This window comes from Cyprinus carpio, chromosome A6, assembly GCF_018340385.1.
Source record: "Cyprinus carpio isolate SPL01 chromosome A6, ASM1834038v1, whole genome shotgun sequence".
NCBI lineage: Eukaryota > Metazoa > Chordata > Actinopteri > Cypriniformes > Cyprinidae > Cyprinus > Cyprinus carpio.
In genome coordinates, this window is record NC_056577.1 from 8439497 (window position 1) to 8450856 (window position 11360).

General features: G+C 36.0%; 2 protein-coding genes across 2 annotated transcripts; both read right to left on the minus strand.

The window, feature by feature from the left end:
* Positions 1 to 853: 853 nt before the first annotated feature.
* On the minus strand, positions 854 to 2645 carry LOC122145272 (cytochrome c). Its single transcript, XM_042757863.1, has 3 exons — positions 2494 to 2645; positions 1503 to 1677; positions 854 to 1414 (listed from the first exon to the last, which is right to left on the minus strand). The coding sequence occupies exons 2-3, from the start codon at positions 1669 to 1671 to the stop codon at positions 1269 to 1271; spliced, it is 315 nt and encodes a 104-aa protein (XP_042613797.1). The 5' UTR covers positions 1672 to 1677; positions 2494 to 2645; the 3' UTR covers positions 854 to 1268.
* A 4799-nt stretch (positions 2646 to 7444) lies between these two features.
* On the minus strand, positions 7445 to 10359 carry LOC109102553 (C-C chemokine receptor type 7-like). Its single transcript, XM_042757864.1, has 3 exons — positions 10236 to 10359; positions 9978 to 10018; positions 7445 to 9001 (listed from the first exon to the last, which is right to left on the minus strand). Exons 1-3 carry the CDS (start codon positions 10249 to 10251, stop codon positions 7934 to 7936), a joined length of 1125 nt encoding a protein of 374 aa, XP_042613798.1. The 5' UTR covers positions 10252 to 10359; the 3' UTR covers positions 7445 to 7933.
* Positions 10360 to 11360: the final 1001 nt, after the last annotated feature.

Here is an 11360-nt window from a genome sequence, read left to right on the forward strand (position 1 = left end):
TTTGGACTTTGTTCTCTGATGAGTAAGTTACTGCACGTAGCCTACCTACATATTACAATGTTCAAGTTCAAGCTGAGGCTGATAAAGACAGTTGGGCTATGCAATTAATTTATATGTGATCTTCCCAACTTTACTGAGGAAATTTAATTTAAATTACTCATTAAACTACCCTTATGACCATAGTACCCAGGTCACAGCCAGTACAGGCTAAAGATGAAATTAAGTGTCCATGCTTATATACATGAATGATGTACGTCTTTGCTGTTAGTTACTCTAATCTAGATCTATATCCATAATTTGGATGTAATGAATCTGAAAATGGAGAACACAAAACATTTTGTTTCTCAATTGTCAAAATTAATAATTGAATCTGATAGAACTTTAGTGGTATTCAATTTGCAGTACTATCATTTTGTTCAATAATAACGATATAATTTATCTTTTACAGCAGTGCATCCGATGGTCAATTTCCTGACATGAGAGCTTCAATATTCATGGGAGGACCAATACTCCCATTATCTATCAGTCAAGAGCACCATTTATATAGAAACTATGATCATGATTAAAAGAAGAAAAAAAGCAAACATTCTAGGAAAGGCTTTCCAAGCAAATAGAGATTTCTCAGAGGAAGAACAGCGTACCTTACGCTTTATATCTTGAGTTTAAAGGTCTTAAGTACAGTGTCATCAGTTATCTGACTCCTTAAGGGTCTGATTGGTACATTGAGGATTGAAACTCAAAAGGTAAAACTGAAGATGTGATGAGCTATCACTAAAGCTCACAAACAGAAATATCAGCAGGCAAGTGCATGATTAGAACATGAAAAGCTAAAAGAACAGACATGACAAAAATGGGCTGTTTTTACCGTTTTATTTGACAGATCAAACCCATCTGACACAATTAGTTACCAATAAGCATGCTGCTTGTTCAGTCACTCATTGTGATCCAAATACTTTAAGAATGCAGTACAATTTAATAATTTAATGTACAACAGCTCCTGTGAAACCAGGGGACAGTTTTCATTCCCCTCGGTGGAAACACTGGGGATCTGCAGTAACTCGACTTATTTTAACATTACCTGAACAAACAAAGAAGTGGAAATCCTCACTGCTAAAATGGACTGGCATTAGAAGCATGCCACATGTTATAATGAATAATCCTGGCCACATGATCTGTCACACCATTTGAATAGATACTGTTAAAGACATTCTAATCCAAACTATAAACATGTATTTTAAATATTGCAGTCTTCCCGTTCTCCAGCTGTATTATGATGTGGCTGACTTTAAGTATGCAATAAGGTCTGCCCTCTCGCCCTTCTTCTTGATCCCAGCAAAGATCATCTTTGTGCCTGGAATGTACTTCTTGGGATTCTCCAAATATTCCATCAAGGTTTCTTCACTCCAGACAATGCCTGTGAAAAGAAATATTTGATCAATATTGTCATTACATCGAACTGTGAAAAGCACACACTTTTTTTTTTTCAAATCAGTAAGCCTTACCTTTGCTCTTATTGGCATCCGTGTAGGAAAATCCCTCTGCTTGACCAGTCTTGCGTCCAAAAAGACCCCAAAGATTTGGCCCCACTTTGTGCTTGCCTCCGTTTTCAACTGTGTGGCACTGGGCACACTTCTGGACGAACACCTTCTTTCCCTTATCAACGTCACCCATATTTACCTAGAAGTAAAGGAGATGTGAAAACACTGCAGAAAGGCATTTGAAGGGTAAACGGTTTAAAAGCACAGTCGACAGATCATCATAAGGTCATTCAAGGATGGAGCATCTACATGCTTAACCCATGAGCTTCAAGACATAAATCGACCAAATTAAGCTCTATAGTTTATAAGGTTAGTTCATAGAAAAGGAAAGCATCTGCTGTTGGTTTCTAGGTAGATAGATTATGTTTCCTACGACATCCAATCTCTGTCAACTCGTATCTGTAAACATCTCACTTTTAAGACGTTCATCCGAGGATAACCTTAAATCGCCTTCATTAAAAGAAGCCCTAATCACTTTAGTATAGCTCGTTAGACACCCGCCTGTGAGAACTAGCTTATCATTAATAAGAAGCCGGATCGGAATTCGTGACAAAATCCCAATTTAACTTACAAAAAGACTCTCGGATAAGCTATACATCTTTGAAGAACACCGCAGAAGTCGTAAACCGGCGTATGATTCATGTTGCGGAAGCTAACAGCTAGCCACATCTGCCTAGCTTCCCACAAAGCACACTTTCCCATGAATTACTGAACGTTTATAACTGTTCAGTTACCAAAAACGAGCCAGCCTCCTTGTCTAATTACAAAAACACAGAGATTTATATTAAACCCTATATATTCCTTCATTCACATACGATTGTTCTTGAAGAGTACCGGTAAGCTTACGCCATCCTTCCTCAGAACCGCTTCAAAATCCTCCTTTTCGTGTAAATATCACATCTGTGATCACCAACACAGCGCACAAAACACGACGATGTCGGGTTGATGATATTACCTTTCAGACAGTGTGAGGAAGCTCCTTGTCTTGTGGGATGTGGTACTCTGTTCGAGCCGTTCGGCGGACCGATCCTGTAACAGGGCGAAAAAGAAAGGTCATTTCATTTTAGAGGCGCGAGAGGGCTCCGGTATTTGACGTCACAATCATGCGCTGCGTGTGCCGTCACGTGCCTCTTTCCGACGAATCTGGTCGCGGTCCCCGCAGCTGTTCCCCTGAAGATCCATCTATGGAGTTGTGACAGTCGGTGCCATTAAAGAGATAATCGGTTTAGATAAGGTGGAGGTCAGAGTCTGGACGTGTAAAAGGAATGGATGGAGAAAACAGAGAGTTTGACCTTGGCTTCTCGTCAAACTTACATTTTCAATAAAATGCCTATATTATTTACTAGTTTTTGTCAGAAAATATTTAATATTTTAAACTTTCTATATTATGATTAATTAATTCGAAACTATCGAAGTTTATTGAAAGGTGTGGTTACCCTGATAACAACATTAATGAGCAGTTTTCATATCAGCATATAGTATACTGTTAATTAACATTAGATTTATGTTGCACCTCGAAACAAGCCTCAAAGCATTAGACTACTCAAGCATACCACAAGCGCCTCCAGCTCTGCGCACATGTAGCCTATAATGTGACTCTGACGTTGCGTCACATGAGCGTTTGACTGCGTGACAGGAGTTTCATTACACTGCAGCGCGTATCCATTCACACGAGTCTTGTTCGTGGCGAAATAAGCACGAGAGGTGTTCAGAGGACCTGATTTTCAAGTTATCTGGTGTTTTCCCGTGAACACCTGAAGCCGACAGGTGACTCACAAGAGCTTAAAATGACGGTGGTTTACACTCACGTGACTGACAGGAATGAGGTCTTGCCAGACGTAGCCTACATAATAATATATATCTAAAATATACGTTTCGTAAACATTCTAATGTAAAAACTGCTTGAAAATGTGCTTCCCTTTCATATGAAAATACACATAGCCTATCTCTAGCTTTTAAAAACAGATCATCACCTGCCATACAACTTATGTTAAAACGACCTACTAACATTACAAATGACTCTTATTTAAATTCGTTTTAAACTCTATTCTGTAGTAATTCCCTAAATTCCTGATCTTTCTGTCTTCACTGCAGTCTGAAGGCATTATAGTCAGCTTGAAATGGCATTCACTCTATGTATTTTCTAAATGCTTGTTATAGATCTTATTGTGTATAATTCACCCATGCATATTTTTAATTTTGTTGACCTTTTTGACCTTGTAATGTTCTATCAAAATGTCTTAACTGGACCTTCCGTGTGAAAACGACAGTCGTCTATGTTACAGCCCAAATGTAACCTACAGAACACACTTGATATATACAGACTCTGACTGCTCTGAGCTGGTATCAGAGGCCTTCCTGATGTGATTTGACTTTGGTTGTATGGATGGGAAATTAACACCTGCCATAAGCTAAATGTGAGATTTTTCTCAGTAAAGTGTAAGTTTGTATTTCTTTTTGCTTCCGCACGTATTGTTTCATATAACCTTCTAATTGAGGAGAGTCTATCAATTTAGTTGAGCTTACAAAAACACAAACAAGCTCCAGCATTTTAAAGGTGCCATTTACTCTAGATGCAGTTGCATTTAGAATGCTGGGATACATTCACACTGAACCAAAAGAAGTACACAATGACATTCTTTTAAAAAGAGTACTTATTACAGAAATAATATAATTTAAAATAATATACTTAAATGTGATGTTTTTGGACACTTAAAGGGTTACTCCAACGCAAAATGAAAATTTAGTCATTAATCACAACCCCCCCCCCCCCCCCCCATGTCGTTCCAAACCTGTAAAAGTTTGTCTTCGGAACACAATTTAAGATATTTTGGATGAAAACTGGTAGACTTGATGTCCCATAGACTGCCAAGTAAATAACAGTGTCAAGGTCCAGAAAAGTATGAAAAGCATAATCAGAATAGTCCATCTGCCATCAGTGATTCAACCGTAACGTTATGAAGCGAGGGCAATACTTCTTGTACTTGAAGAAAACAAAAATAATCCAAAATATCTTAAAATCTGTTCCGAAGACGAACAAATCTTTTACGGGTTTGGAACGACATGGGGGTAAGTGAATAATGACAATATTTTCATTTTGCAATGGAGTATCCCTTAAATTGCATTTTATTTACAGTTAAAAGAAAATGTTTGGTTTAAATTTATATAATTTATAGGCAATTAGCTGAATTTTAAAGTGCTTTTTTGGACCCATTTAGTGGGACTTGTGTACATCTTTAATGTAATTTCATAATTCTATTGTCTTTGAAATATTTTTAAAGTACTGCTGAATGTACTGACAAGCATTTATTATAAACTAAAAATACTTCAAGGTAATTACTTTTGAAATTTATGTCATGTGTTGAAATATACTTGTGAGTACAGAATACTGTATCTACATCTAACTATTGTTAAAATTATAATCAAGTATTTTACATGTGCTTTAGTATGTTAGTCAACACTTCACTTAATGCATGACAAAAGATTAAAACATTATTTAAAATGTGCTTTAAAGTAAAACTTAATTTGACAATATTCAGAGAAAGTGTACTCTTTGTAAGTACACATAAGTGTACTTTTATTTAATTAATAATAAATTATCTTCAATACAGTGCAAGTACAATTACAAATACTGAGATTTGAAGTACACTATAAGTGCACATTTAATACAGTTAAGCTCACTTTTTTTTCTCACAAAAGGGATGAACAAAACCCAACAATCTTGTGCCTTAAGAGGGCCATGATATGTAATAATCTGAAAAAATTAAAACACTGCTAGCACTACTAGTTCTTTTTCATATTCAGCATGTCCTCTCTCCTAACTAGCCGTTATTACAGGGTTGGCCAGTTCACAAATAGCTCTAGGGAAACCTAATGTAATATCAGTCTATTAATAAAACAACATCTGAGATCTAGGCGTTGATTCTGTTCGCGACGACTGTGAAAGAAAGGCTGTGAGAGACACTATGAGTGTATTGTCCTCTTGTATGACCTTTGGTTATTTATAACCCAATACAATTTTTATCCATATTTTTTTTTTCTGGCATTAAAATTCAAAAAGTCTGAAACATTTCTCACATTGCTTAGAATACGAATCTAAGGTTTTACATTGTTACAAGTTTTGCTTTCAGGCCCAAGAAGCTCCTACTGTAGATTTAAAGGTGACTGTGTATAGGAAATAGGAAATATTCCCTGGTGTTCCTTGCTGCACTTCTACCTCCAACACATTGTATTGTTTCCTGTGCTGTCCTTTCCTCTTAAATGTTGCTGTTTGCAGAAGGGCAGCGACACCTGCTGCTCAAGTGTAGAACTGTATCGTAATGTGCTCTAATGGTTGCCAGTGTCAAAATTATTTTATGCAAGAGTGCGCTCTAGCTGCTAAGATTGTGAACTGCAGCATCATATCATAATCATAATGATATCATACTGACATCATAATAGCTTAATTCAAAGTTTTTTGTTAAAGCAACAGTTATTACAACTTATATGTTTCATTAAGTAGTAAATGATCATAAAGTAGTCATTCATTCTCTCTCTCTCTCTCTCTCTCTCTCTCTGTCTTTGCAGTGCCTAGTTTAATGGTTTCAGTGTTACAGCTCAAAATAGTCACTAGTGAAGGTTCCTGTGGTACTGTCAGCCAATCATTATGCACTGTCATGTCAGTCTTTTCATACAATGTTTGTGCAAATCTACATGGCATTAACAACTTTGCTTTTAAAAAAACAAAACAAAAAACAGTGCCTCATGTGCCAATGAGCAAAGATACAATATTTAAAATGTTCCAGTGCAGGTGTAGTCTTACTGAAGTTACCTGGAGTTAAAATATCAGATATCAATATTTAAAAGATGAAAGGTTAAAAGGTCTAAGCCACAACTAATATTTGCATTATTGATCTAACATTAAGCAGTAAGGCACCAATACCTAACTAGATGTGAAAAAAGAAAAAAAAAGAAAGAAAGAAAGGAGGTTTGGGTGCCAATTCATTTATTAGATAATGAGAATAAAGCAAGACAAACACAATTTCTTTCTTTATTTTCTTTTTTTATTAAACCAACATGGTGTGTAATAGTAATAGCACTTTCTCAAACTGAGATTCCCTGAATCTCCTTGCTCATTGGTGTTAAGTTCAGATTCTTTAGAGACAAGTCCTAAGCCCTTCACTAATGACTATCCAAAAGCAAAGTGTGCATATGTAAAATATCATATCTTGAAATTTGTGAAAATAACCATGACCCTTGGCATTTACACTGTTTAGGTTAAAGAGTGCCAGCAGAGCACACAACTCTCAATATTCTCAATATTCTTTCAGTACAATCTCTGAAAAAAGGAACAAAGCTGTCACTGGGACAGTACTCTTTCAAAAGGTACTAATTTGTAGGCCTGCACATTGGGTACTAATATGTACTTTTAAAGTACTAATACCTACCATAGAAGTAAATAAGTTACAAAGATGTACCTTTTAGCTTTTGTACCTTAAGGTACTGCCCCAGTGACAGCTTTGAGCCTTTTTTGTTCTTTAGTAACTTTGCTCTTTAGTAAAGTGTTTTTGTGGGTTACATATGTAATTGGAATTGAGCTGTATACTGCTTTTCTGCAAGCAGGGCACTTTAAGTGTAACACAGACTCACCACAACCACACACATAACATTGTACTAACTGTGACCACAGGAAAATGTATATAAATGTCTTCTTCACAAACTAGTAAGGGGGGTGAATAGTTCATAGTGAACAATGTTCTATGTTTAAATTCTGTGTTTGTAGTTTCTAAATGTATTTCTCCTTTACATAGGCTCGCCTCGGTTTTTATTTTAATGTTACATATATTTTGTACCTAAGCACACAACTGAAGAGGGTGGAACTATTTTGTTGTGCAGATGTTTCTAACACACAAAACTCAAGTCAGTTATTTCAGAAAATGTATATTTATTCAGTTTTATTACATCTTAGACAGAGTAAAGAAAATGAATATTTTAAAGAATTCCAACCATGACAGAGGATTATGTTGCTAACTGATTTTCCACATATTAGTGGATACTTAGCTTTAAAGATATCTCATTTTTGAAAGCATGTGTAATAAAGACATTGATGTTGAGAACAAGATACTGAACACAAAATGGTTAAATCATATATCAAAGAGTGAAAGACATTTCTTCTCTCAAAGAGCAATGAAAAACAAGAAGTGAAAAGCTTATTTTTACAAAGCAGGAAGTTTTTGTACAGTAAGTCAGTCGTAAAACTGCAGAAATTGCAGTATGTCAGTTTATGTCACCATACAGTCCTCCATAGTTGGTTTGCTCTGAATGGAGCTATGAAGCGATTTACCACTATGTAACCGAAGTAAATTGGCAAAACATTTTTGTTGTTTTTGAATCTGTTCTTCAGCAGAGAGGAGCTTTCAGGGGGAAAACGTTGTTGTGGTTTCCGTATCCAGGCCAACAGAGGATCTTCGTTTACCACAGTGGGTGTACATGAGGTGGCTCTTTCTGATACATCCCAAGTCTTTCAGTAGCTTCAAGAGATCATTGCGAAACTTTACCCCAATGAATGCATACAGGAAGGGGTTTACACAGCATCGCAAGAAGGCAACGGCTCTGGTCACATCCAAAGCGTAAAGACGACTTTTGTCCTTGTTGCAATCCGTTGTGTCCTGAACGGTCACTCCCATGACTACATTGTAGGGTAGTTGACTGAACACAAAGACAGATACCACTGCAATGATGACCTTGAAGGCTTTATTCCTCTCAAAGTTCTTGGCTTGGATAAGGGTCTTGATGATACAGATGTAACAGAACCCCATGACAACCGTTGGAAGTATAAAACCCAGGACCATCTGACTTACCAGCATCCTAATGCGGTAGTCTTCATAGTTGTTTCCATTTCCTGTACAAGTGCCATTGATGTTGACTTCAGAGAACACCATGTCTGGGACTGAAAAGATCACTGCCATCACCCAGGTTACTAGAGAAGACACCTGTCCATAAAAGACTGCACTGGAGCGACAACGATGAGCAGAGACTGCCTTTGTTATGGAGAAATAACGATCTACGCTGATACAGGTGAGAAGGAACATGCCGCTGAAGAAGCTGACCTTGTAGATGGTGAACATGGCTTTGCATGGATACAGACCCAAATGCCACTTGCTCATGAAACTAGCTGCCCAGAAGGGGAGAGAAATTGCAAACAGCAGGTCAGCCATGGCTAGATTGAGCAGGTAGACGTCAGTCATTGTCTTCAGCCTCTTGAAGTAAAGGTAGGTTAGGATGACCAGAAAGTTTCCCACGAGGGCCATGAGGCAGATGATCGTGTAAATAGTGGGAAGGAACCATGCACGGAAGGAACGGTTGGAGCCTCTATCGCACATTAATTCAAGATCAGTGTAATCCACCACCTCTGTGGAATACTCATACTCTGTTGTGGAGTTTTCTCCCACATGGCTTTCAGTTGTTTCATTGGACCAGCTTTTCTGAAATAAAGGTAATGCAGAAGATTCACAAAAACCTCTCAGGGAATGAGTTACTCAGCAAAAGGCATTATTATCATAAATTTACAACCTCTAGACAGTCTAAATCTATACATGATTCCTGTTTAGAGATTAGCTGTAAAGTGTTTGAGAAACCCACAAGGTTGGATTTTAAACTAGACGCGCAGATAAAAAAAGTAGCCCTCCAGAAGTCTAATGAATAGTTCTCACAAAAATGGAAATTCTGCCATCTTGTTTCAAACTCATATGATTTTCTGGTAACACTTTGCAATAAGGTTCCATTAGTTGTACATTAGTTTACGTAAACTAATAATGAAAAAAAAAAAAAAAAAAAAAAAAAAATATATATATATATATATATATATATATATATATATATATATATATATATATACATTATTAAATTAAAAGTTGTATCTGTTAATTATTTAATGTATTTAACAACATGAATCAAATTAAATTAAAAGTTGTATCATTAAAATAAAAAATTGTAACTTAAAAAAATAAATAAACGACCTGCGCTAACATAAACTAACAATTATAAAACAAACATTAACAAAGATTAATAAATACTGTCACAAGTGTATTGCTCATTGCAAGCTACTGTTAGTTTAAGCATTAATCAACGTTAACTAATGGAATGTTATCGTAAAGTGTTACCGATATTATTTATTTTTTAGCATACAAAAGATGTCAGATTGACAGCCCCAGTCACCATTCACGTTCATTGCGCGCAAAACGTGCGCAATGAAAGTGATTTGTGACTGATTTTTGTCATTCACCCTCAAATGTTCTTTTGTTTTCCACAAAAGCATGCCAGTCATACAGGTTTGGAAATGAGTAGGGTGAATAAATGTCAGAATAAATGAATTTTCATTTTAGTGTGAACTGTTCTCTGGATTTAGAGGTTAAAATGAAAGGTAAACCCAGTTTGTTCTTGGTTTAATCCATGAATTACCTTTATTTGGCACGACCACATCAGCAGCAAAGGACAAAAAACTGTCAATGAAAAAACGCAATGTGTCAGAAAGTGCACAAAATGATAGATTTCATTCATAGACAAGTAATAGTTTTTTTTTTTTTTTTTTTTTTTTTTTTTTTTTTTTTTTTTTTATCATTTCTCTTTTTTGACCAAATCCTTTAGATTTTTTATATATTTGTACAGCTATTTGATACATTTAACAGCGTAATTCAACAGATGAATGTCTAGGCTTACCGGTAAACGCATGCATGGTTTAAGACTTGGTTTGTCTTTCAATGTTTCGCCAGGACTGCTAACAACACAGTGATTACGAGAGCTCTGCATCTGTTGTGTTAAAGGTGAAACACCACTTTTAACTCCGAAGCCAAGACCTGCGGTTTTTACCACAGCCTGCGTAGTGTTTCGTGAAAAACAACTTCATTTCTTACCTTTGCACAACCATAAAGTTGTGCCTATTATATCCATCCTATTTTAACTACTTACCTGCTGATCATTAAATGAAACCAAGTAATAATTTAAAACAAAATGTATTATCTATTTGTAATCTTTTAGTATTGTCACTGTCTGCTTATAATTTATTTTTTCTAATTTCTTAAACATTGCGTCATAATAAGTGAGTTTTGAAAATATAATAGTCATTTATTATATACTGATACACTATGGTACTGTGACAAATGGTAAAACTGCTTTTATACAGTGTGACCCAAGTGTTGATAGGGTTTAAATGTAGATGCTTTATCTTTATTATGATGACCCAGATATAATTGTATACAAAAAAAGAGATTTATTTGAAAATAAGAAAGCATGGTTTTTGTAAGCATCATGTCACCAAACTCCTGGTTTACTCTGACTATTCTGTAATGTTTTACAAGTTCTGTCAAAATCTTGAACAGAAGTGCAGACTATAAATGAGTGCATTCTATAAAACAACAAATCATCTATGCTTTCCCCCCTCTTCTGGTTCTTTAAAGTCCCCTTCCTCAATCACTGGCAATACTCCCACCCTCCCCTCCCCCACCAAGTTTCAACTATGCACAGGTAGACGCACTGCTGCACGTGTGCAATTGTGGGTTTGTGTCTACAATGCTGCCAGGAAAAGAGCCCTAAGCAGGAAGGCGTATTTCGGCCACAACTCAGGTGATTTGCGTGGTGAAGGTACTGTAGTAGTGAGCTCACTCAAACTGTGAATAAACCTCATTGGTACAATCACCTGTACACTCACCTGTACACTTACACCATTGGTGTTTGTGGGGATTTTTATATTTAATTTTTTGTTAATGACTAATAAGTGGCCTTAAGGTTGAACTACATATGTATATGTATGTATGTATGTATATATATATATATATATATATATAT